General features: G+C 34.4%; 2 protein-coding genes across 2 annotated transcripts; both read left to right on the top strand.

Annotated features, from left to right (window-relative positions):
* Positions 1-323: 323 nt before the first annotated feature.
* On the top strand, positions 324-27,585 carry LOC117928133 (putative disease resistance protein At3g14460). Its single transcript, XM_034848001.1, has 15 exons — positions 324-3,635; positions 22,890-23,126; positions 23,527-23,637; positions 23,723-23,779; positions 23,908-24,055; positions 24,307-24,466; positions 24,561-25,178; positions 25,274-25,550; positions 25,680-25,779; positions 25,950-25,989; positions 26,106-26,185; positions 26,288-26,326; positions 26,549-26,659; positions 26,767-26,992; positions 27,089-27,585. Exons 1-5 carry the CDS (start codon positions 353-355, stop codon positions 23,973-23,975), a joined length of 3,756 nt encoding a protein of 1,251 aa, XP_034703892.1. The 5' UTR covers positions 324-352; the 3' UTR covers positions 23,976-24,055; positions 24,307-24,466; positions 24,561-25,178; positions 25,274-25,550; positions 25,680-25,779; positions 25,950-25,989; positions 26,106-26,185; positions 26,288-26,326; positions 26,549-26,659; positions 26,767-26,992; positions 27,089-27,585.
* On the top strand, positions 6,000-8,954 carry LOC117928135. The gene is made up of 7 exons (XM_034848003.1): positions 6,000-6,253; positions 6,378-6,571; positions 7,348-7,387; positions 7,505-7,583; positions 7,687-7,725; positions 8,164-8,387; positions 8,489-8,954. Exons 2-7 carry the CDS (start codon positions 6,569-6,571, stop codon positions 8,605-8,607), a joined length of 504 nt encoding a protein of 167 aa, XP_034703894.1. The 5' UTR covers positions 6,000-6,253; positions 6,378-6,568; the 3' UTR covers positions 8,608-8,954.
* Positions 27,586-27,641: the final 56 nt, after the last annotated feature.

A 27,641-nucleotide genomic window follows, 5' to 3' on the forward strand; every position in this document is an offset into this window, starting at 1 on the left:
GGCAGTCTGAAACTCCATAATCTTCATATTGCATGTGCATGCACGTTCCCATCATTTAATAAATTGACTTCACTCAGTTGTACGAAATCCATTAAAATATATGGAAGCTGCTGCAAAATTAATTTGTAGTAGAGATTTTGATTTGTTTATTAGAATGTGATGGAACCCGAGAGGAGACAGGGTGTGGTGCACATGGCCTACTCAGCATGCTCTCAAACATCATCTTCCTCTTTCTCTAAGCTTTCTAATATTTAAGCCTCCACCCAGCATCCCACACTTCTTTCTGCTTTCTAAAATTTGTTTTCACAGTGCTGTGGTTTCTAGCTCTCTCTCTCTCTGCAAACTGATCACCATGGAAGTTGTTGGAGAGGTTGTTCTTTCTGTGTCCCTTGAAATCTTGTTCAACAAGCTGGCCTCCTCTGATTTGTGGAAGTACGCGCGCCAAGAGCAAGTCCACACTGAGCTCAAGAAATGGAAGACGAAACTGTTGGAGATTCGTGAAGTGCTCGACGATGCTGAGGACAAGCAGATCACCAAGCAGTCCGTGAAAGCATGGCTGGGTGATCTCAGGGATTTGGCTTATGACATGGAGGACATCTTCGACGAGTTCTCCTACGAAGCTTTGCGAAGAAAGCTGATAGCTGAAGTTGATGGTGAGGCTAGCACAAGCAAGGTACGCAAGTTTATCCCTACTTGTTGTACTACTTTCACTCCTATTGGTTGTATGCGTAATGTTAAGATGGGGTCCAAGATAAAGGACATCACTACCCGATTGGAAGCTATTTATGCCCAAAAGGCTGAGCTTGGTTTAGACAAGGTGGCTGCTATAACCCAGTCTACTTGGGAAAGGCCACTCACTACATCTCTAGTATACGAACCTTGGGTTTATGGCAGGGATGCTGATAAACAGATTATAATCGATATGCTGCTTAGGGATGAGCCCATTGAAACCAATGTTTCTGTAATTTCCATCGTGGCCATGGGTGGTATGGGCAAGACCACACTAGCAAGGTTGGTGTACGATGATGCTGAGACAGCCAAGCATTTTGATCTAAAGGCCTGGGTTTGTGTATCAGATCAGTTTGATGCAGTGAGAATAACCAAGACAGTCCTCAACTCGGTCAGTACTTCTCAGAGCAATACTGATTCACTAGACTTCCATCAAATTCAAGATAAATTGGGGGAGGAATTGAAGGGAAAAAAATTTCTTCTGGTTCTCGATGATATGTGGAATGACAACTATGATGATTGGCGTTGCTTACAGTCTCCCTTTTTGTCGGGTTCAAGAGGCAGCAAAATCATAGTCACGACACGGAGTAAGAACGTCGCAAATATAATGGAAGGAGATAAGAACTTGCACGAGCTACAAAATTTATCAGATGATGAGTGTTGGTCGGTGTTCAAGAAACATGCATTTGGAAATAGCAGCATTGATGAGCATTCAAATTTGGCATTGATCGGCAAGGAAATTGTGAAAAAGTGTGGAGGCTTGCCTTTGGCGGCAACAGCACTCGGTGGTCTTCTACGCCATGAACAGAGAGAAGATAAGTGGAATGTTATTTTGACTAGCAAAATATGGGATTTACCGAGTGATAAATGCGGCATTCTTCCTGCATTGCGATTAAGTTATAATCACCTCCCTTCTCCTCTCAAGAGATGTTTCAGTTATTGTGCAATATTTCCAAAAGACTATGAATTTGATAAGAGAGAACTGATTCGCTTATGGATGGCAGAGAGTCTAATTCAACGCTCAGAATGTTATGGACAACAAATCGAAATTGAAGATTTAGGCGATGACTACTTCCAGGAATTGCTGTCTCGATCATTTTTTCAACCATCAAGTAGCAATAAATCCAAATTCGTGATGCATGATCTCGTTAACGATTTAGCAAAATTTGTTGGTGGAGAAATATGTTTTTCTTTGGAAGAGAATTTGGAAGGTAATCAGCAGCAAACTATTTCTAAAATGGCTCGTCATTCATCATTCATTCGTGGCCGATACGATGTCTTCAAAAAGTTTGAAGCCTTTTATGGGATGGAAAATTTGCGTACATTTATTGCATTACCAATCGATGTATTATGGGATTATAATTGGTTAAGTAACAAGGTACTTGAGGAATTGATGCCCAAGCTACGACGCCTAAGGGTGCTTTCATTGAGTGGTTATCGGATAAGTGAGATACCAAGTTCAGTTGGTGATTTGAAACACCTTAGGTATCTTAATTTATCCAACACAGAAGTCAAACGATTACCTGATTCACTAGGTAACCTCCATAACTTAGAGACATTAATATTATCAAATTGTTGGAAGCTTATTAGGTTGCCTTTGAGCATTGCAAACCTAAATAATCTTCGACACCTTGATGTGACCAATACAAATCTAGAGGAAATGTCTCCACAAATTTGCAAATTAAAAAGCTTGCAAGTATTGTCTAATTTTATTGTGGGTAAAGGCAATGGTTTGAACGTAAAGGAGTTAAGGAATATGCCCCATCTTCAAGGGAGACTTTGCATTTCAAAGTTGGAAAATGTAGCAAATGTTCAAGATGCAAGAGATGCTAGTCTAAACAAGAAGCAGAAGCTTGAAAAATTGACGATAGAGTGGAGTGATGGGTTGGATGATTCACACAATGCAAGGAATCAAATAGATGTACTTGACTCTTTACAGCCACACTTCAATTTGAACAAACTAAAAATTGAGTATTATGGTGGTCCAGAATTTCCCCGTTGGATAGGAGATGTTTCATTCTCTATGATGGTGAAAGTAAATCTGGTGAATTGCAGAAATTGCACATCTTTACCGTGTTTGGGGTGGTTACCCATGCTCAAACACGTAAGGATTGAAGGGTTGAATGAAGTTAAAATTGTGGGTAGAGAGTTTTATGGAGAGACTTGTCTTCCCAATAAGCCTTTCCCGTCCTTAGAGTTTCTATCTTTTTCGGGTATGTCACAATGGGAAGATTGGGAGAGTCCAACTTTATCAGAGCCATATCCTTGTCTCCTTCACCTTAAAATCGTAAATTGCCCCAAATTAATCAAGAAGTTACCCACTAACCTACCGTCCCTTGTACATCTCTCCATTGATACATGCCCACAGTTGGTGTCTCCACTTGAAAGGCTTCCATCTCTTTCTGAATTAAGCGTACAACATTGCAATGAGGCGGTACTAAGGAGTGGATTGGAATTACCTTCACTCACCGAGTTAAGAATTGAAAGAATTGTAGGGCTCACCAGATTACATGAAGGGTGTATGCAATTGTTGTCGGGGCTTCAAGTTTTACACATTGATGAATGTGATGAATTGACGTGTTTGTGGGAAAATGGATTTGATATTCAGCAGTTGCAAACTAGCAGTTCTCCCGAGCTTGTATCCTTGGGAGAGAAGGAAAAGCACGAGCTGCCTAGCAAGCTTCAATCTTTGACAATTAGGCGGTGTATTAACCTAGAGAAGCTTCCAAATGGACTGCACAGGCTAACATGTCTTGGAGAGTTGGAAATCTATGATTGTCCAAAGCTGGTGTCATTTCCAGAGTTGGGGTTCCCGCCCATGCTTAGGCGTCTTGCTATTGCCAGATGTGAAGGTCTACGATGTCTACCTGATTGGATGATGGTGATGAAGGATGGTAGTAATAACGGTAGCGACGTGTGTCTCCTTGAATACTTGCTGATAGATACGTGTCCATCTCTCATTGGTTTTCCAGAAGGTGAGTTACCCACCACGCTCAAGCAACTCAGGATATGGAACTGTGAAAAGCTAGAGTCTCTACCGGGGGGAATGATGCACCATGATTCCAACACCACCACCGCCACCAGTGGTGGTCTTCATGTCTTGGACATTTGGAAATGTCCATCTCTCACATTCTTCCCCACAGGCAAGTTTTCCTCCACCCTTAAGAATCTTGAGATTTGGGATTGTGCACAACTGGAGTCGATTTCAGAGGAGATGTTTCACTCCAGTAATAGTTTACTTGAATATTTGAGTATCGGGTCGTATCCCTGTCTCAAAATTGTACCAGATTGCCTCAACAAACTCAGAGAACTGAAGATTAGTAATTGTGAGAATGTGGAGCTGCTACCTCATCTACTGCAAAACCTCACTGCTCTTACATCACTTGTTATCTACCGTTGTGAGAATATCAAGACGCCCCTATCCCGATGGGGCCTTGCCACACTTACCTCTCTTAAAAAACTCACCATTGGTGGCATATTTCCACGAGTTGCCTCCTTTTCAGATGGTCAAAGACCACCGATTCTTCCTACAACCCTCACCTGTCTTTTCATTCAAGATTTCCAGAATCTGAAATCTCTATCCTCCCTGGCTCTCCAAACCCTCACCTCACTTGAAGAGTTATGGATCCAATGTTGCCCTAAGCTTCAGTCGTTTTGCCCAAGGGAAGGGCTGCCTGACACGCTTTCACGACTATATATCAGAGACTGCCCGCTCCTAAAACAAAGGTGCTCGAAGGGGAAAGGGCAAGATTGGCCCAACATCGCCCACATTCCCTGTGTGGAAATAGATGATAAAAACGTCTTTGAGCAATAATAAGTTGAGGGACTACAAAACATAGAAGCAAACACCATTCAACCCTCTCCCATCTTTACATTAAACAAGGTACGCCTGTTCTTTCTCTTTCACTTCTCAATACCACGTCCAATTTCTCATATACGTTATAGCAGTTTCCCCTATTGATTACTTGTAAGCTTCTTACTGGACTTTTTTATTAAAACTTTACCTAGGAAGTGGCTTTTGAAATGTGGCTTGTAGCTTGGTTTTCTCTTCAATTTGCCACAATTCTAGGTATGCATCACTGCCTCTGCCTATCCAATTCTATTTATGAAATCTTTCCATAATCTTCATGGGGTACTCACTTTTCTTTTTTCCATTGTTCTTTTTAGTTCTCAGTGACCATTGAAGTTGAAGAGGTAATATGTGATACTTACAACAATAAAAAGGATAAGAGAGGATCCATTTATTCCATTCAAGGGCAAGTGGAATATTTAGCAATAGCCACTGGTTAGTAATGTCTTCTTCTGATTTTTATTCCATCAGTTGTACTATTCAATTGCATTTTTTAAGGATAATTTCCTGATTTCCAGAATAGAGTTCAGGCTGACATACAGAGGAGGCTATACTAGAAGCAAATGCAGTTTATTAAAGTTCAATTGCTATGGTAATTAGATGGCTTTATCAATTCCCCTGTACAGCCATGATTTTTTTAGTTCAACTTATTAGATGTCATCATAGCTACTATCCAGTGTCTTGTCATCTGGTTATTAAATTTTTACATTAATGATGCAGGTTCTCAAAGAGGATGGAACTCTAGGTATTATATCAAAGACTTCGAAGTATGGAGTGAATGCAGCTAGTTCCAGTTGTCCCCTGTTGCTCTTTTTTATTTTTTTTGAGTGTCAACAGGGGACAAAGAATAACCCAGCAAGACTATAGTGAGTCACCGTCATCTATATATTTTGTTTATTTATTTTTCTATTTTGATGAGTAATTTTCTTGAATTTTCTTCTTGTCCACTGGATGCTCATTCCCAACATGCAATTCTTCCTCTTTCTCTCCTCAATATCACTTTCTATTTCCCATACATATATTTTTGCAATTTGTTGCCATTTAACTCGGCTACCTCTGAACGGTAATAATAAGTCTTACAGTTTTATGTACCAAATTGTTTACATTGATGATGCAGGTGTCAAAAGGATGGGTCCAAAGTATCACAGGAGGTCATGTGGTCTTTTCATTGTGCTGACTGATTGGAATGTTCATCCTATATCAAAGGCTCATTGGCACTTTATTACCATTTTTTAGTACAACAAAAAGAGGATAAAATACAATCTAGCAAAATTGTGGTGCGTGACTTTCATTTATATAGTTGATTCTATATATTATTGTGTTCCAAGGACTATCTTTGTAAAATTTTCTTCCTTTTATGACTTGTGATAGATTCTTCAGTGCTTTACAGAGGTCCTCTGAATCAAGATTTTCATTGCATCTTTAATAAATAAAAACCTCTTTTCTTGCCCTCCTGGGGAAGCCGCTCATAAGGTTGTATGATCTTTTATTTCCTTTGAAAGTTGGGAACCATTCAGTGCATGAAACTTGTCTTTCACAAGAACTGGTTTTCAATTTATCCCAAGTGGTCTTTTCTCTGTGACTGCGATAGCCCAGAACTACCTAATGGAATTATTACATAGCAACAACAGCAGCTTGTATCTATTCTAATATATCCCACTTGGTTTCCAAAATGTGAGCTACTGTCATATTTACATATGCCTAGTTGTACAAATTTGAGCAGAAACAAAATGGTTTTGCTTTAGTTTCTCCAATTTTTAATTTGATGAAACCATATCTCTTCTTTTGGAGTTTGCAGGTTTAAAAGGTGCATGTCCCAGGTGTCAGAGTATAAGTATTTTTCTTCTTGTTGAAGGGGATTCGGGTTTTATATTTGGAGGCTCCATGTCTATAGTGACTGTGGCAAATTCCTATTGCCACTTGTTGTTTTTGTTTCTATTGTTGATGTTAAGAGTGTAGAAAGAGGATAAACAACAGCTTAGCAAGATCATGGTAAGTTACAATTTTTATTTTACATTTTAATTGGTTTTTTTAGATTCCTATATTTGCTAACTTTTTTTCTAAATTTTTTATGTTTATGACTTGAGGTGTTCCCTAAGCACTAGCTTACACAGAGGATTTTGGCACCAATCCTTGGACACTGCTTAGTTCACCTGTCTTCAGTAGACATGAAGCTATTTTTTGTGCTATCTTGGAGAAGCTGCCAGTAAGACTGAATAGTCACACATCTGTTGGAGAGTCGAGAATCACACATTTCTTTAGGTTCCTTCTGAGGATCGGTTTGTCATCCATGTTATAAAGTCTTGTGCTCAGTTGTTGTGATGGTTTGAAATTGCTCTCTGATGGAACTATGACCTATATAAAGAACAGTTTGTATTTGTTTTACATTGATGAATTGCTCGTCTTTATGCATTATTTTGCAGAAAGGATTTTTATGAGCACTACTATTTTCTTTTCATCTCATTTTATATTGATGCATTTCATGTTACTCCTTTTAGGTGGATGCGCAATGCTGATCCAGCTTTCCTCCTTTTGGATGTCTTTTTAACCAGTGTTAGGATTCATTAAAATGAGCTTTCTCATACAGATTTTTTTCAGGTCAGTTACAACTTGTACAAACCTTATGTAACTTGAAATGCTTTATTTTTAAACTAGTATATTTCTATTGGCAACTTACATGTTTTTCACTACATTTTTTTCCAACAACGAGGAAATGAGGCATTATTCTTGGTATCATACTGTGATTCACTGAGTATAAACTCTTGCAGATTGAAAGAGAGACAATTAAATATCATTCAACAGTGATCAGTAAGCACTCTTATATGTTTACAACTTCTTCATTTGTATGGTTTGCCTTTTATGCCATTTACTCTCTTATTACTCACATAAAAAATGTCTGATTTACCTTTCAAATATAAAATGCAGTTATGCAAGAAGGCCATAAATTGAATCTGATAAGATGGAAAATGTGTTTCTGGACAATTTTGTGTTCTTGCATTATAAGGTTTAGTAATTGTGTTTAGTTCTACAATAAACAACCTTCTATTGACTTTGGATTTGGAATTTAACTCTAATGAGCGTTTACTTATTTTTACTACGTTTTTCAGGAATCCAGTTAATGAGATTTTGCTGACAAAAAACCAGAGGTTTGTTAACTCTCGTACAAATTTATATCCCCCTTCTTTGACAGTCTTTTATATCGGAATTAAACATAATGGTGCCTTTGAATTATCTGAATATTGGAAGCCAATTAAGGAGTCATGCAATGGCGTGTTGTTAAACTTGATATACATACAAATAAGATCCATTATGTTATTTTTCTTGCTAAATAATCAAAACAGATGCTTTTGATTTTGAATGTTTCAGACTTTGTGTCTTCTGTTTCACGTATGATACTATCGTTGATTGGTGAACTGGGAATGTCGTCAAGAACTTTGGAGCTTGACCATCTGGCCTTTTTCAATTCCTTAGAGATTGGTAATAATCCAAGGATCAATTGTTTTCTCAATGTGGCTTATGCTAGCATTAGCAGATGTGAAATTATCAAGACTGTTCATTGTAAAGAAATCTTGTTACTGTGGCAGGAGAATAGATTGCAACACGGTCTCAAAATTTCAGAACAACGGCATTAACACCTTTCTGGGACTCAGATTTCTACATGGAATGATGCAAGGCATCGACACATTCTCAAAATTCTTTGAGATTTCTAAATGTGATCTTAGTGTCTTAATGAGAGGCCAACTTTCTTCAATGTTGCTAAAAATTGCAGTCTATATATTGGATGGGCATCATTCCATGGGCAAGAAATGTATGTTGCTCTATCTTCACCTCTCACTGTCTCACATCCTATTGCCTGAAGCTCCATTACCTGCCATAATTAAACACCTTTTTATCGTTGTGACAGAATAGGTTTTGCCATATGGGGAGACGATTTACAACTGTTGTGCCTCTTGATTTACCCTCAAGCATCTAGCCTCGTGTCAAGTATTTGGAATTATCTAGCTGATCACCAGACAACCTTCAACTGACCTCAGGGACTTCGTACGAAGTAGACTCAATGCAAGTGATTCAGAGTCACCCCCACCTAATCCATCTCCGTGTGTCTGGGAAAACGAGGTCCATCAGATGTTATGGCCATTATCTCATGGCAGTGGATGTTTTGAACCAGAGTCTAAAACGAAGTCATCACTGGATGTTTTGAACCATAGTTTAAAACCAGGTCATTAACAAAGGCCATAGTGATGTCATTGATTTTATTCTAAACCCATCAAAAACAACATGAGATTCACTTTGATTTCCAGTTATGCAAGATCTATATGACCTCAATTGTTTTGAAACTTGATTCATGAATACCATGCTGACATTCAGTTCATGAGTATCATGTACCAGAAGAAGGCACCAAGTAATTTATGTCATCCACTTTCAGGATTCCATCGGCAACTCCAGTTCATGCTCAATTGTTTTATTAACTACAGTTGCTTGAAATGAACATGTCAAAGTACAAGTGCTAAACTAGTTCATTTCCAATCAATTGGGAAAAAAAGGATAAATAATTCTGAACAAGGAAACCAAGTGCTTGGTTTCTGTTTTAACTAGGAGAACAATTGAATCATATTTAGGCTTTAGCACAAGTTTAAAGAATATTTCTAGTCCAGGAGAATGGTCACTTGGCCGAGATCATAGACCAAAACTACAACATTTTAAGACTTCCACAGAAGCAAATTGTTTCCGGATACAGTTATCAAAAGATGAAGTTCAGAAAAGCCAATGAAGGCTAATGTTGCCGAGCCATATGAAAAGTGGGAACTGAGCCAAAGCAATAAGGAGCAAGAGATAGTGATGCTTGCTGGAAACATAACTCCTCACCTCTGCAAAGAAAAATATATAAAAGTGCTTTCACATTAAAAATAAAAATAAGAAGTTAAGAAAAATATATAAATACATATATTATTAAAATCTATCCTCCAAACACATATCAATAGCATAGAAAAAGCACACAAAATATATAAAAATAAATAAAAAACGACTCCCTCCCCTAGTAAGGATCCAACCAATCAATAAAGTTATACAATGGCGTTCGCTTTCAATTCAAAACTTTTATGTTTTGTTTGATTTTAGGAAAATGCTAAGGAAAAAAAAATATTAAGAAAAATTATTTTCTTCTATTTAATTTTAATATAGAAAATACGAAAGAAAATCAAGTATTACTTAAATAAGTTAAAAGTTGTCGTATTTTAAATTTAGTTAATCTTTATATAATAGAAGACAATAAGTTAAATGAATTTAAAAAACATATAAAATAATTATTGACTTTGAATTTATTTTTTTATTTTCTTTTGTTTTTTCTTTCCTCTTAAATTTCAGGAAACCAAACATACTCTTAGGTTATATTTGTTCCAAAAAGTAATAAAGAAATAAATAATGAGGAAAGTGATTTTTTCATATTATGTTATAATATGAAAAATATAAAAAAAAATCAAATATAATTAAAATTAGTTAAAAATCTATATATTTTTAAATTATTTTATCTTTATATAAAAATTTAAAATAAGTTTGAAGTAACAAATTAAATTAATTTATTAACTTTAATTTTATTTTTTCATTCACTATTTCAAAGAAAAAAGAGATGGAAAGTAAATAAAATAAAATAATTTTTTTTTACTTATTTTCATTTATTATATAAGGATTAACAATTTAAAAATATATAAATTTTATACAAATTTTAAATATATTTGATTTTTTTATTATAAAACTAAATACAAGAAATTTATTTTTTTAATATTTTTTATTTACTTAATATTTATTTATTTTTTCTTAATAACTTTAAGGAACTAAACATAACCTTAAACTTCTCATACTTAGATTATTCGGCTCCTATGGACCTTCAACATTATCCTCCAAGCAATCCATCCTACTGAGAATAAATCCTCCTAAAATTTAATTTTTTGCTCTATAATCATCAAAATTAATCTTAAGAAACTCTGACCCAAGAAATATATATATATATATTATTTAAAAAAAAAGGAATATTTATTAACCAAATCAACGGTTAAAAAATTAATTTGTGAAATTTATAATTGATATTTTATTTTTTTTATATACGAGCATAATAAATAAGAAAGTATTTAAAATGATTTTCGGACTCAGAATTGTGAGCTACGCGATTAAATCAGACCGTTAATTTACCCGCGTGATGAGCAACCGTGGCCTCGACACACAAAACATTGACCTCAAATGTCACCATGTCAGCCCTCAGACTCCTCACAGGCTCACACCACACTTTCTTCATTTTGTTTTGTCCTCTTCTCTCTCAGTTCTGTCTGCGATGGCCCTCTTCGCTGCAATGTCCTACACTCCACTGTCGCTCTCCCTGTCTCGTCTTCGTCCTCCCACAAATCACAGGCGATTTTCGCCTTGTCTCGCTTCCGTGAGCTCATCATCTCATGAATCATCACCCCCGCCGCCGCCACCATCTCCTCCTACTGAAACCATCTTGTCTTCGAACCCACCATCAAAGCCCCTTGTTAAGTCCTCTAGACCCCTCAATTCCACCTTCAACTATGCCCTCCCTGACCCCAAGGCCAGCCCAGTTGTTCGGTTTGTTCGTTCCTCTGAGTCATCCATTGAAAGGGTAATCAAGGACTATTCTTTTTAGCTAGTTTGTTGCAGTTGTGGATTTTTTTTTTTTTTTTTATTGCGTTTATAGAAATTTGATAGTTTGAAGAGCTCTTATTGCTTTGTTTTTTCAAGAATTGGTTTGATTTTTCTTCGGTTTTAGCTTCGTTGATTATCTGAAAGTGAGCGTTTGGTCATTGCTGTTTATGTTCCATTTTCTCGTAGTAAGATTCGAGGGTTAAGCATTTATGATGTTTTTAGTTATGGGTTTGCTTCTTGTTATGTAATCCATTCTTTAGAATCTATGAATTGAGATACAGGTGACCCTCCTAAATCAAATTAAAGTTTTTTGTCATCATCACTTCCTAGCAGTTCAGCCAAATGAACTAAAATTTTGGGATATTTGGAATGATTGCTGTGGAAAATTCAGAAAGATTCAGCGACTTAGGACCAAACAATGGATTCAAATCAACAAAACTTCATATTTTGAATTCTTGGGATAGGCTACTCAATCATTTGGGCTATCCAAACCTGCTGTAGAGCGAGCATCTAGAAAAGTTTAGATTCAGGTGGAAAGATTTTTCCTTGAATTAACGACTGCTCCTTTCCATGTAGATGTTGTCTTTAGGACAAAAGGGCCCATTCAGATGGTGTCTGTAGGGCAAAACACTCGGCTCAAAATTCATCAACATAATAATTAAGAGAATCTCACTACACATATCATGAACCTTTCTCCCCATCCAATGCGGGATTGATATTAGACGGTATTTACAAATCTTTTAGTTTGTCAATTTCTAAAGACATTTCTTCTAATAGACTTGTAACAATAATATCAAGATATTAAAGGTTAATTAGATTCCCGAAGTTAATAGGTATCTTGGTAAGATGTTTATAACTTAATAGTATCAACATTTGAAGATTATAATAAATGATCATCTCTTGAATCAAATGTTTTAAACCATAGAATGAATTTGGTGTCTCGCTTATTCCATAACCACTCAACGAGAACACCCTTAGGTGTCCTAATTTCGAAATCAATTCTTTGTTGTTGGTAAATTTACAGTTAGATATCATCCTATGACAACTTTTTTTCCTAGTTTAAACAGTAAGTTGGGATCGTGTATGCACTCTTGACCACCACAGACATTCTCTATCGCACCAAGCCTTGTAGTTGTGCTACATCCTTGCAAATCTATCACAAGTCAATTACTAATACTAAAGACAGTCATCTCTCGACAAATGTTCAAATTTTATTTCATTCTTTTAAACCATCACTTTAATTTATCATGGATTAAATTAGTAATGAAATTTGGAAAGTTTCAATATAACGAAATTCAAACTCAATAAGAATTTGAAAAGACTTGGATGGTCTTTTTTACAATTTAAATTAGGTGTAGATTAAACAATCCACCTCGAATTGAACTCAAGTTGAGTGAGGCCAAATAACTCCAACCTAATTTAAGTATTTATTAATTTTAATTAGATAATTATATTTTATTTTATATATATATAATAAATAATTAAAAATTTTATTATATTATTTATTGAGTGGTATTTAAATTTTAATTAGGTTTATTTATATTTAAGTCCAATTAGCAATAAATTCAATGCAAGAAGAAAAAAAATGGCTCATCATTATTATTTTGAAGTGGATTTCGATTTTAAATTTTTGCAAGTGGATTTGCTTGACTAACCTTTTAAATTAATTGAATTTAATAAGTTGAAACTAGATTCCCTTACCTAATCTTTTATTAAATTAATCTTGACGTTGGAGAAGACAACAGGGCAAGTTGGGGATGGGTTGTACTCATTCCACTCCTATTTCATTTATTCAAAATAATTTTTATACTCGTCCTATTAAAAAAAATTAGATGGGATGAGGTAGGGCAGAACGGGTATACAAATTTCCTATACCTTGGCTTTAACTTTAAAAAAAATTATAATAATAATTCTTTTAAAAAAAATTTAAATTATATCAAAATAAACATATTTTATAAATAATTAAAATATTATAATTTTTTATAACTTATTTTATTAAAAATAGGAAAATAAAAGTTAAATTAAATTAATTTTATGTATAATCAAGGTAGGGTAGGACTAGGTAATACTCAAACCCATCCCAAACTTGCCTTAGGTTTTAAAAAAAAAATTCTCAAATCCACTCCTAATTGATTTATTTAAATTTCAAATTTGTTTTATTAGAGACAGGTAAAAAAAAATCTATCTTATTGTCATCCCAAATTGAGAAAAAGCTTGTAGACCATAATTATAAAAAACAAAAAAGTCAAACTAATTTTATAAGCTAGTTTTACGAAATCGAGTTTAATGAATTAGAAGTGGGTGTCCTTACCTAATCTTTTAATTTAATCTTCATATTTATAAGAACCAAGCCGACCATAATTATAAAATCAAAAAGCCGACCATAATTATAAAATCAAAAAGATGACAGGCTAATTCTATTGTCTAATTTTATCAAGTCAAATTTAATAAATTGCAAGCAAATTGTGTTAAGTCTTATCTAACATTTAAATTAATCTTGATACAACCAACAACCATAGGTCCATAATTATAAAGAGAATCTTAAGCTTGAAAAATGCGCCAGTCATAAAATATTGAAAATAAAAATAATATGCTTTGAACGTACAAAAATAAATAAATAATGGCATGCACATGGGCCAGCCTGGAAGTCCCACGCTGACTCCAATGATCCAGCTAAGATTTTGATTTCTTAATATTTTTTTTAATTAAAAGGAAGAGAAAATTTACTACAGCAAAGTTTATTTTTTATTTCTTTTCTTTCCTTCAAATTTTTGGAAACCAAATATAATCTAAAGAAAAGTAACAAAAATTTTTTTTGTTTAATTCACGTTATATAAATTGAATTTATAATGTCTTTACAAAAAAAATATATATATTTTTAAAAATAATTTATTTAAACAAAATTTTTATTTTTTATTTTTAAAAACAGGTTTAAAAAATAATTTGTCAAACATCTTTATTTTTATAAAACACTAAAAATAATTTTTAAAAACAAGCATAGAAAACATGATCAAAGTTTTTGTTTAAAAGTCATTTAGGTAGGAGGGGTATTCAAAGAAAATGGAATTTGAAAAATGGTGAATAATAAAACAAATTAATTGCTCCTTCCATCTCACTTGCATTTTACATCAAGATTACAATATTATTGCCCTGGGAATCTTAAGCTTGGAAAATGTGCCTTGGGAAATTTTGAAAAAAAAAAAAAAAACAGATTTTTAAAGTAGAAAAATAAATAAATATGTAAATACAACAATGGCATGCACATGGGCAGCCTGGCAGTCTGAAACTCCATAATGTTCATATTGCATGTGCATGCACGTTCCCATCATTTAATAAATTAAATCCATTAAAATATATGGAAGCTGCTGCAAAATTAATTTGTAGTAGAGATTTTGATTTGTTTATTAGAATGTGATGGAACCCTAGAGGAGATAGGGTGTGTTGCACATGGCCTCCTCAGCATGCTCTCAAACATCATCTTCCTCTTTCTCTAAGCTTTCTGTTGTTGTTCATGTCACTTTAATTAGACCGAGTTTACAGATACTTTAGGCCATATTTATGAATCCTTTTTGAATTTCTATCTAACTTTTGGTTGTTCTCCATAATCCATTAATAAATAAATAAATAAAAAAATTATTGAGATCATTAGCAAACAATTTTGGTAAAACTTGATATTTATCGATGACTTTAAGTTAAATTAATTGTATTTAAGTCATGGAGTCTTAATTGTTAAGATGATTTCTCAAAATCATTTTTAACTTTATTATTTTATCAAACATGCTTAATATATTTAATAACTTAAATTAAGTCATTAAATTGATTTATCATCACCCTCTAAAGTCTTTTCATTTTTGTACGTTTATTTGATACATATTTAATCATAAACAATTAAAAAAAGTGCTATCTCAAAATTTCTAATTCAAACTCCTCCAAGATCATTCATAACTAAAATTCATTAATCAATTTACATTACAAGCTTTTAAAGAAACTTATTTTGGAACATAAAATTAATGAAGTTGGTACATATTTTAAGCTTTTAATTAAAATAAAAAGCTCATAACAAAATAATTTGATGAATGGTTTAGTATTCGAAAATATTATGAGTCATTTGGTCATGATTTTAGAAAAGTTAGAAATGTTCGATAATGCTTAAAAACATCTTTGTTACAAAAATTAAGTATTTGATAAATTGAAAATTCATTTTCTAGGTAATTGGTGGTGCCTTTGAAATATTTATTTTGTTATACAAAATTATTAGCCTGAGATGCTATGCACCTTTATAAAAAGTATATATAAAAAAAATATAGTTTTCATATCTTCTTTTTAAACCATTAGCCCTTTAAATAAAATTAATCAAAGAGACATAGAAGTCCTTCTTGAGATTATAAAAGAACTTTTGACTTCTTAAAAATCAATCCAAATAAGACTGATAAATTGTAGACTATTGCAATATAGTATTACACAATATAAATATTATTTTCACTTCTATATTTTCCATGGAATTATTTATTTATTTGAATCAAGATTTTTCCTTTGTTATTTTTTTATGCCTTGAAAAAATAAAAAGTTCTTTTAAATCTTAGGCATGGTAATACTTAAGTATTTAATAATTTTAATTAGATAATTAAAGTTTATTTTATATATATAATAATTAATTAAATTTTATACTATTTTATTTAATTAGTGATGTTTAAATTTTAATTAGTTTTGAAAACTTAATTAATACTTACATAATTATATTTATTTATGTTTAAATCTAATTATCAATAATTTCAATGCAACCAAAAAAAGATAGCTTATATTTATTATTTTAAAGTGGATTTTGATTGTAAATTATTGCAAGTGTATTTGCTTGACTAACCTTTTGAATGAGTCAAATTTAACAAGTTGCAAATAGGTTCCCTTACATAATCTTTTAAATTAATCTTGATGTTGATGAGAACCTTCCTGATCATAATCATAAAAAGAGAAATAAGTGAAGCTACTTTTGCTTAATCGAGTTTAATAAATTGCAAGTGGGTGCCGTTACCTAATCTTTTAATTTAATCTTCATATTGATAAGAACCAAGTCGGCCACAATTATAAAAACAAAAAGACGACGAGTTAATTCTATTGATTAATTTTATTAACTCAAATTTAATAATTGCAAGTAAGTTCTCTTAAGCCTTACCTAATAGTTAAGTTAATCTTGATATAGATAAGAACCTCACCAACTATCATTATAAAAAGAGAAAGATAACAAACTAATTTAATTGACTAATTTTAGTGACTCGGGCATAATAAATTGTAAGTAGGTTAATCTCTTGCCTAATTTTTTAAATTTAATTTTTAGATCAATAAGAATCATATAGGCCATAATTATAAAAAAAAAAAAAAAAAAGGTAAACTCAAGCTAAAGTAACTATATATCACTCAAGTTGATGATTTAACAGACTTATTCACAAAAGCATTGTCAACTTCAACACTCAAGAAGCTTATAGATAATATTGGAATATGACAATTGAAAGATCTGCATGCTAAGTTAATATGAAAAGTATAATCATGTTGGGAGTAGATAAATAAGAATGTTTGCAACACCCTATGCCCCGAGGCTAGGGGCAACATTGTCAATTTCACATATCCATATAAATAATAAAATCACAATTACATACGAGACAATCAATTTTATGCAGAAAATCATCGTATTAACTATAGAGATAAAAAACTATGGGGTTTGATTAGTGAATTCTTTGTTAAGAGTTTATGAATGATAGAGGAAGTTGAGATCGATTCTATTAAAGCATCCAACCCAAAAACACATTTAGGTAATATATATAGGCCTAAGAGCCTAGATGGTTGGAAATGGAATTTAAAATATATATATATATCAACTTTCCAAAAATTAATTAAAAATAATAATTTTTGTTTAAAAAATAAAATATTAATTTTCTATAAATTAATTAAGAAATTTAAAAAAAATAAAATCTCAAAGTTGTCAAAAATTAATTAAGACATTTTAACTTAATTTTAAAACTTCGAATCCAACTCTACTTTAATAAAAAAAGCTTACCTTTAACAAATCTTTTTAAATTTAATTTAATAATATCATCAAATCAATCTTTAATGGACGATAAATCACTATCTAAAAATGTTTCTATACTAAAATAGAAAAGATTTCTCATCGGAAGTAAAATCAAATCCACAACATTTAACAATTATCATAGACTTCAATATACTTTTTGAAGTCATTTTTAAAACTATTTTATAAATCTATTCTATTAAGTAAAAGAGCCCCAATAATTGCCACCTATACGAGCCATCTCTTACCAATAATTGCATACAAGGTCCACTTACAGACATGAGACACCCAATGGCCAATGTGCCAGCACCCCATGTTTTTTCGTTCTTTTTTTCCCGTGAAAGAAATGTATAGAATTATGGTTATATTTTATTCTATGGCATGTACCAAAGGATGGAACGAGATTATTAAAAAATTGACTTTCTTTTAATATTATAGAAATTGTTGGAGCAAAATTTTTTATTTGGCACGTCTCAAATGGTATCACATATGCTCTCATTTATTTGTATTTTTATATATTGATCTAATTTATTTATATTTTTATTCAATAACCTAAATTTCATCACTTGATATCTTTGTATTTTCATTTTATCTTTAGAGGCTACAATATTTTCAATAACTCAGACTTTCAATTTCTATTTCATTGTCTTTTCTTAAGGACCATTTCAATAATATCTCTTTCTCTTGAAAAGAAAGTTAATCAATCATCCAAAAAATAATTATAATTTTTTATAAAAAATAAAAATATTATTAAGAACGCTTAATTAAAAAATATTTTAAAATATAAGAAGTGAAAAAGTTATATTCATTTCGCTTCTCTATCTTAAATTTAAATAGATATCTATTGAATTTTAAATAGAACATAATCTATTCAATCATTTATTTTTATTAATATTTAAACATTCTTAAACATTAAATTATTTGATCTTATTAATGTGTCAAACAATTTTTTTTCTATCCTTAAAAGCACATGGCCTGCTTGGAAGTGGAGTCCTTAACCTAATTATTTGTTTACATCTTTGTAAGTTCCTCCCATGTATTTGTAACTTAATCCTATATGAACTCCTAGAAAATAAATAAGGAAATTGTAAAACTTATTCTATATGTTATGACTTAATGTTATCAAAAACTTCAACTTCAAATTAATTTTTCAATGCATGATTCTATTTTTGTGAAATTGAACTAAAGCCAACATTAGCAATTTCTGAATATTTAAAAATAATTTTTGAATTCATATTTTTTTAAAATTTAATAACATTAGCTTGCAATTTTTCAATGCATGATTCTTTGATTATTTATTGGGTTATGCTAAAAAATCTGAGGCACGGTACCTCCCTCGGCACCATAGAATTTTCCTTATTTTGATTGTTGCAGAGTAATATTTTCGTACAGGGGCCCTGCTTTCCGTCACTTCATGTTTGGTTTTCTGAAGTTTTCCTTAACTCTCTGACCCACCACCCAGTGCGGTGTGGAAAATTGCAGGGTGGTCCAAGACTTGAATTATCAAATCATGTCCAATGGATCCACTTGCCAGCTTGCCAGCTGTTGCCTTCAACTCCTTTTCTCTTACCTTCAGTCTTTGATAATTGGCTAAGCCTTGACACAGCAAGCAAACCAATTGTTTCACAAAATTTGATTTAAAGATTCCTCTCTAATCAAACTTCGCAGGCAAAGCATGGCTTTCAATTCATTGTTAATCAACATGATCATTTGAAGATGCAGCGAGGTAGCAAGGTGTCTCTACTTCAGCCTAATCACCAATCTATATAAAATAAAGGGAAAACTTGTTTACTCTCCCTCCTTCAACCTTCTTCCTTGTCCCATTCACAAGAATGGTATTCTGCTTACAGAAGTCACTTGCTTTTGTCAATGCAACATTTCAGTTGAATTACCAGAGATCTGTCTATTTGTTACCTAGAGGGAAGTTTTAAGAAAGTCACTCATGTCTCTTTGTCAGAAAATTGTGGAAGGGTTTTAACAATATGACTTTTTATTTATTTATTTAATAGTAAAATAAACTTTGAATGTAGAGGGCCCTGCTTTCTGTCACTTCATGTGAGTATGTCACCCACCCCTAAAACCAGTGCAGTGGGAAATTGGAGAGTGGTCCAAGACTTGAATAATTATCTCTCCAATGGCTCCACTTAGCATCAGTTGCCTTGGATTCCTTCTTTTCCCTTAGTTTCTTCTTCTTTACGTGTGAGCCCCACCACTCTGAAGGAGCAGAGTCCACTGTCTTTGATAATTGGGGCAGCCTTGATAGAGCAAACCAATTGTTTCTAATTCTCTTGTTTCCACTTGGTATCCTCCCTCTCTCTTTCCCTACCAACGAACCATGGAAGTTGTTGCAGAGGCTGTTCTTTCTGTCTCCCTTCAAGCTTTGTTTAGCCAACTGGGCTCCCCTGATCTCCTCAAGTTTGCACGCCAAGAGAAAATTCGCGCCGAGCTCGAAAAATGGGAGAAAAAATTATTGGAGATTCATGAAGTGTTGAATGACGCGGAGGAGAAGCAGATCACGAAGAAGTCGGTGAAAACGTGGCTGGGCGATCTGAGGGATTTGGCTTATGACATGGAGGACATCTTGGACGAGTTTGCCTACGAAGCTTTAAGAAGAAAGGTGATGGCGGAAGCTGATGGTGAAGGCAGCACAAGCAAGGTACGCAAGTTCATCCCTACCTGTTGTACTAGTTTCACTCCTATTGGTTGTATGCGTAATGTTAAGATGGGGTGCAAGATAAAGGACATCGCTGCCCGATTAGAAGCTATTTATGCCCAAAAGGCTGGGCTTGGTTTGGACAAGGTGGCTGCTATAACCCAGTCTACTTGGGAAAGGCCACTCACTACATCTCGTGTATACGAACCTTGGGTTTATGGCAGGGATGCTGATAAACAGATTATAATTCATATGCTGCTTAGGGATGAGCCCATTGAAACCAATTTTTCTGTAGTTTCCATCGTGGCCATGGGTGGTATGGGCAAGACCACACTAGCAAGGTTGGTGTACGATGATGCTGAGACAGCCAAGCATTTTGATCTAAAGGCCTGGGTTTGTGTATCAGATCAGTTTGATGCAGTGAGAATAACCAAGACAGTCCTCAATTCGGTCAGTACTTCTCAGAGCAATACTGATTCACTAGACTTCCATCAAATTCAAGATAAATTGGGGGAGGAATTGAAGGGAAAAAAATTTCTTCTGGTTCTCGATGATATGTGGAATGACAACTATGATGCTTGGCGTTGCTTACGGTCTCCCTTTTTCTCGGGTTCACGAGGCAGCAAAATCATAGTCACGACTCGGATTAAGAACGTCGCAAAGATAATGGAAGGAGATAAGAACTTGCACGAGCTACAAAATTTATCAGATCCTGCGTGTTGGTCGGTGTTCAAGAAACATGCATTTGGAAATAGCAGAGCATTCCAATTTGGCATTGATCGGCAAGGAAATTGTGAAAAAGTGTGGAGGCTTGCCTTTGGCAGCAACAGCACTCGGTGGTCTTCTACGCCATGAACAGAGAGAACATAAGTGGAATGTTATTTTGACTAGCAAAATATGGGATTTACCGAGTGATAAATGCGATATTCTTCCTGCATTGAGATTAAGTTATAATCACCTCCCTTCCCCTCTGAAGAGATGTTTCAGTTATTGTGCAATATTTCCGAAAGACTATGAATTTGATAAGAGAGAATTGATTCGCTTATGGATGGCAGAGAGTCTAATTCAACGCTCAGAATGTTATGGGCAACAAATCGAAATTAAAGATTTAGGCGATGACTACTTCCAGGAATTGCTGTCTCGATCATTTTTTCAACCATCAAGTAGCAATAAATCCCAATTTGTAATGCATGATCTCGTTAACGATTTAGCAAAATTTGTTGGTGGAGAAATATGTTTTTCTTTGGAAGAGAAATTGGAAGGTAATCAGCAGCAAACTATTTCTAAAAAGGCTCGTCATTCATCATTCATTCGTGGCGATTACGATGTCTTCAAAAAGTTTGAAGCCCTTTATGGGATGGAGTATATGCGTACATTTATCGCATTACCAATTGATGTATCATGGTATAGTTGTTTGAGTAACAAGGTACTTGAGGGATTGATGCCCAAGCTACGGCGGCTAAGGGTGCTTTCATTGAGTGGTTATTGGATAAGTGAGATACCAAGTTCAGTTGGTGATTTGAAACACCTTCGGTATCTTAATTTCTCTGAAACAGAAGTCAAACGATTACCTGATTCACTAGGTAACCTCTATAACTTAGAGACATTAATATTATCAAATTGTTGGAAGCTTATTAGGTTGCCTTTGAACATTGAGAACCTAAGTAATCTTCGACACCTTGATGTGACCAATACAAATCTAGAAGAAATGCCTCCACAAATTTGCAAATTAACAGGCTTGCAAGTATTGTCTAATTTTATTGTGGGTAAAGACAATGGTTTGAACATAAAGGAGTTAAGGAATATGGCCCATCTTCAAGGGGGACTTTGCATTTCAAAGTTGGAAAATGTAGCAAACGTTCAAGATGCAAGGGATGCTAGTCTAAACAAGAAGCAGAAGCTTGAAGAATTGACGATAGAGTGGAGTGCTGGGTTGGATGATCCACACAATGCAAGCAATCAAATAGATGTACTTAACTCTTTACAGCCACACTTCAATTTGAACAAACTAAAAATTGAGTGTTATGGTGGTCCAGAATTTCCCCCTTGGATAGGAGATGTTTCATTCTCTAAGATGGTGGATGTAAATCTGGTGAATTGCAGAAATTGCACATCTTTACCGTGTTTGGGGTGGTTACCCATGCTCAAACACGTAAGGATTAAAGGGTTGAATGAAGTTAAAATTGTGGGTAGAGAGTTTTATGGAGAGACTTGTCTTCCCAATAAGCCTTTCCCGTCCTTAGAGTCTCTATCTTTTTCGGATATGTCGCAATGGGAAGATTGGGAGAGTCCATCTTTATCAGAGCCATATCCTTGTCTCCTTCACCTTAAAATCGTAAATTGCCCCAAATTAATCAAGAAGTTACCCACTAACCTACCGTCCCTTGTACATCTCTCAATTTGGAGATGCCCACAGTTGGTGTCTCCAGTTGAAAGGCTTCCATCTCTTTCTAAATTACAAGTAGAAGATTGCAATGAGGCGGTACTAAGGAGTGGATTGGAATTGCCTTCACTCACCGAGTTAGGAATGGATAGAATGGTAGGGCTCACCAGATTACATGAAGGTTGTATGCGATTGTTGTCGGGGCTTCAAGTTTTAGACATTTGTGGTTGTGATGAATTGACGTGTTTGTGGGAAAATAGATTGGATGGTATTCAGCAGTTGCAAACTAGCAGTTCTCCCGAGCTTGTATCCTTGGGAGAGAAGGAAAAGCACGAGATGCCTAGCAAGCTTCAATCTTTGAAAATTAGGCGGTGTAATAACCTAGAGAAGCTTCCAAATGGATTGCACAGGCTAACATGTCTTGGAGAGTTGGAAATCTATAATTGTCCAAAGCTGGTGTCATTTCCAGAGTTGGGGTTCCCGCCCATGCTTAGACGTCTTGTTATTGATAGATGTGAAGGTCTACGATGTCTACCTGATTGGATGATGGTGATGAAGGATGGTAGCGACGTGTGTCTCCTTGAATACTTGGAGATAGCTTCGTGTCCATCTCTCATTGGTTTTCCAGAAGGTGAGTTACCCACCACGCTCAAGGAACTCAGCATACGGAGGTGTGAAAAGCTAGACTCTCTACCGGGGGGAATGATGCACCATGATTCCAACACCACCACCGCCACCAGTGGTGCTCTTCATGTCTTGGACATTTGGGATTGTCCATCTCTCACATTCTTCCCCACAGGCAAGTTTCCCTCCACCCTTAAGAAACTTGAGATTAGGGATTGTGCACAACTGGAGTCGATTTCAGAGGAGATGTTTCACTCCAATAATAGTTCACTTGAATATTTGAGTATCTTTTCGTATCCCTGTCTTTCACTCCTCAATACCGCGTTCAATCTCTCATATACATTATAGCAATTTCCCCAATTGATTACTTGTACGTTTCTTACTAGACTTTTTGTTAAAAATTTGCCTAGGAAGTGGCTTTTGAAATGGCTTGTAGCTTGGTTTTCTCTTCAATTTGACACAATTCTAGGTATGCATCACTGCCTCTGCCTCTCCAATTCTATTTACTAAATCTTGTCCATAATCTCCATGGGGTACACACTTTTCCTTTTTCCTTTGTTCTTTTTAGTTCTCAGTGACCATTGAAGTTGAAGAGGTGATATGTGATACTTACAACGATAAAAAGGATAAGAGAGGATCCATTTATGCCATTCAAGGGCAGGTGGAATATTTAGCAATAGCCACTGGTTAGCAATGTCTTCTGATTTTTATTCCATCAGTTGTACTATTCAATTGCATTTTTTAAGTATAATTTTCTGATTTCCAGAATAGAGTTCAGGCTGACATACAGAAGAGGCAAATGCAGTTTATTAAAGTTCAATTGCTATGGTAATTAGATGGCTTTATCAATTCCCCTGTGTAGCCATGATTATTTTAGTTCAACTTATTAGATGTCATCATAGCTACTATCCAGTGTCTTGTCATCTGGTTATTAAATTTTTACATTTATGATGCAGGTTCTCAAAGAGGATGGAACTCTAGGTATTATATCAAAGACTTTAAAGTATGGAGTGAATGCAGCTAGTTCCAGTTGTCCCCCTGTTGCTCTTTTTTTATTTTTTTTGAGTGTCAACAGGGGACAAAGAATAACCCAGCAAGACTACAGTGAGTCACCGTCATCTATATATTTTGTTTATTTATTTATCTATTTTGATGAGTAATTTTCTTGAATTTTCTTCTTGTCCACTGGATGCTCATTCCCAACATGCAATTCTTCCTCTTTCTCTCCTCAATATCACTTTCTATTTCCCATACATATATTTGTGCAATTTGTTGCCATTTAACTCGGCTACCTCTGAACGGTAATAATAAGTCTTGCAGTTTTATGTACCAAATTGTGTACATTGATGATGCAGGTGTCAAAAGGATGGGTCCAAAGTATCACAGGAGGTCATGTGGTCTTGTCATTGTGCTGACTGATTGGAATGTTCATCCTATATCAAAGGCTCATTGGCACTTTCTTACTATTTTTTAGTACGACAAAAAGAGGATAAAATACAATCTAGCAAAATTGTGGTGCGTGACTTTCATTTATATAGTTGATTCAATATATTAATGTGTTCTAAGGACTATCTTTGTAAAATTTTCTTCCTTTTATGACTTGTGATAGATTCTTCAGTGCTTTACAGAGGTCCTCTGAATCAAGATTTCATTTGCATCTTTAATAAATAAGAACCTCTTTTCTTGCCCTCTTGGGGAAGCCGCTCATAAGGTTGTATGATCTTTTATTTCCTTTGAAAGTTGGGAACCATTCAGTGCATGAAACTTGTCTTTCACAAGAACTGGTTTTCAATTTATCCCAAGTGGTCTCTTCTCTGTGACTGCGATAGCCCAGAACTACCTAATGGAATTATCACATAGCAACAACAGCAGCTTGTATCTATTCTAATATATCCCACTTGGTTTCCAAAATGTGAGCTACTGTCATATTTACATATGCCTAGTTGTACAAATTTGAGCAGAAACAAAATGGTTTTGCTTTAGTTTCTTAAATTTTTAATTTGATGAAACCATATCTCTTCTTTTGGAGTTTGCAGGCTTAAAAGGTGCATGTCCCAGGTGTCAGAGTATAAGTATTTTTCTTCTTGTGGAAGGGAATTCAGGTTTTATATTTGGAGGCTCCATGTCTATAGTGACTGTGGCAAATTCCAATTGGCACTTCTTGTTTTTGTTTCTATTGATGTTAAGAGTGTAGAAAGAGGATAAACAACAGCTTAGCAAGATCATGGTATGTTACAATTTTTATTTTACATTTTTATTGGTTTTTTTAGATTCCTATATTTGCTAACTTTTTTTCTAAATTTTCTATGTTTATGACTTGAGGTGTTCCCTAAGCACTACAGAGAGGATTTTGGCACCAATCCTTGGACACTGCTTAGTTCACCTGTCTTCAGTAGACATGAAGCTATTTTTTGTGCTATCTTGGAGAAGCTGCCAGTAAGACTGAATAGTCACACATCTCTTGGAGAGTCGAGAATCACACATTTCTTTAGGTTCCTTCTGAGGATCGGTTTGTCATCCATGTTATAAAGTCTTGAGCTCAGTTGTTCTGATGGTTTGAAATTGCTCTCTGATGGAAGTATCACCTATATAAAGAACAGTTTGTATTTGTTTTACATTGATGAATTGCTTGTCTTTATGCATTATTTTGCAGAAAGGATTTTTATGAGCACTACTATTTTCTTTTCATCTCATTTTATATTGATGCATTTCATGTTACTCCTTTTAGGTGGATGCGCAATGCTGATCCAGCTTTTCTCCTTTTGGATGTCTTTTTAACCATTGTTAGGATTCATTAAAATGAGCTTTATCATACAGATTTTTTTCAGGTCAGTTACAACTTGTACAAACCTTATGTTACTTGAAATGCTTTATTTTTAAACTAGTATATTTCCATTGGCAACTTACATGTTTTTCACTACATTTTTTTCCAACAACGAGGAAATGAGGCATTATTCCTGGTAGCATACTGTGATTCACTGAGTATAAACTCTTGCAGGTTGAAAGAGACACAATTAAGTATCATTCAACAGTGATCAGTAAGCACTCTTATATGTTTACAGCTTCTTCATTTGTATGGTTTGCCTTTTATGGCATTTACTCTCTTATACTCACATAAAAAATGTCTGATTTTCCTTTCAAATATAAAATGCAGTTATGCAAGAAGGCCATAAATTGAATCTGATAAGATGGAAAATGTGTTTCAGGACAATTTTATGTTCGTGCATTATAAGGGTTAGTAATTGTGTTTAGCTCTACAATAAACAACCTTCTATTGACTTTGGATTTGGAATTTAGCTCTGATGAGTGTTTACTTATTTTTACTACGTTTTTCAGGAATCCAGTTAATGAGATTTTGCCGACAAAAAACCAGAGGTTTGTTAACTCTCCTACAAATTTATATCCCCCTTCTTTGACAGCCTTTTATATCAGAATTAATAAACATAATGGTGTCTTCGAATTATTTGAATATTGGAAGCCAATTAAGGAGTCATGCATTGGCGTGTTGTTAAACAGATATACATACAAATAAGATCCATTCTGTTATTTTTCTTGCTAAATAATCAAAACAGATGCTTTTGATTTTGAATGTTTCAGACTCTGTGTCTTCTGTTTCACTTATGATACTATCGTTGATTGGTGAACTGGGAATGTCATCAAGAACTTTGGAGCTTGACCATCTAGCCTTTTTCAATTCCTTAGAGATTGGTAATAATCCAAGGATCAATTGTTTTCTCAATGTGGCTTATGCTAGCATTAGCAGATGTGAAATTATCATGACTGGTCATTGTAAAGAAATCTTGTTACTGTGGCAGGAGAATAGATTGCAACACGGTCTCAAAATTTCGGAACATCGGCATCAACACCTTTCTGGGCCTCAGATTTCTAAATGGAATGATGCAAGGCATCCACACATTCTCATAATTCTTTGAGATTTCTAAATGTGATCTTAGTGTCTTAATGAGAGGCCAACTTTCTTCAATGTTGCTAAAAATTGCAGTCTGTATATATTGGATGGGCATCATTCCATGGGCAAGAAATGTATGTTGCTCTATCTTCACTTCTCACTGTCTCACATCCTATTGCCTTAAGCTCCATTATCTGCCATAATTAAACACCTTTTTATCATTGTGACAGAATAGGTTTTGCCATATGGGGAGACGATTTACAACTGCTGTGCCTCTTGATTTACCCTCAAGCATCTAGCCTCGCGTCAAGTATTTGGAATTATCTAGCTGATCACCAGACTACCTTCAACTGACCTCAGGGACTTCGTACGAAGTAGACTCAATGCAAGTGATTCAGAGTCACCCCTACCTAATCCATCTCCGTGTATCTGAGAAAACGAGGTCCATCAGATGTTATGGCCATTATCTCATGGCAGTGGATGTTTTGAACCAGAGTCTAAAACGAAGTCATCACTGGATGTTAAGGTCATTATCCCATTGCAGGGAATGTTTTGAACCAGAGTTTAAAACCAAGTCATTGACAAAGGCCACAGTGATGTCATTGATTTTATTCTAAACCCATCAAAAACAACATGAGATTCACTTTGATTTCCAGTTATGCAAGATCTATTTGAGCTCAATTGTTTTGAAACTTGATTCATGAATACCATGCTGACATTCAGTTCAGGAGTATCATGTACCAGAAGCAGGCACCAAGTAATTTATGTCATCCACCTTCAGGA

Source organism: Vitis riparia, chromosome 13 (genome assembly GCF_004353265.1).
Source record: "Vitis riparia cultivar Riparia Gloire de Montpellier isolate 1030 chromosome 13, EGFV_Vit.rip_1.0, whole genome shotgun sequence".
Lineage (NCBI taxonomy): Eukaryota > Viridiplantae > Streptophyta > Magnoliopsida > Vitales > Vitaceae > Vitis > Vitis riparia.

Bases quoted from the DNA above. Each gene is read 5' to 3' on its own strand.
- LOC117928133 (XM_034848001.1), top strand. From the start codon at position 353: ATGGAAGTTGTTGGAGAGGTTGTTCTTTCTGTGTCCCTTGAAATCTTG. The intron at 23,638-23,722 runs GTTAGCAATGTC...TTTCCAGAATAG, and splicing joins ATATTTAGCAATAGCCACTG to AGTTCAGGCTGACATACAGA. The intron at 23,780-23,907 runs GTAATTAGATGG...TTTATGATGCAG, and splicing joins ATTAAAGTTCAATTGCTATG to GTTCTCAAAGAGGATGGAAC.
- LOC117928135 (XM_034848003.1), top strand. The intron at 7,388-7,504 runs GTAAGCACTCTT...TATAAAATGCAG, and splicing joins ATATCATTCAACAGTGATCA to TTATGCAAGAAGGCCATAAA. The intron at 7,726-8,163 runs GTTTGTTAACTC...TTACTGTGGCAG, and splicing joins TTGCTGACAAAAAACCAGAG to GAGAATAGATTGCAACACGG.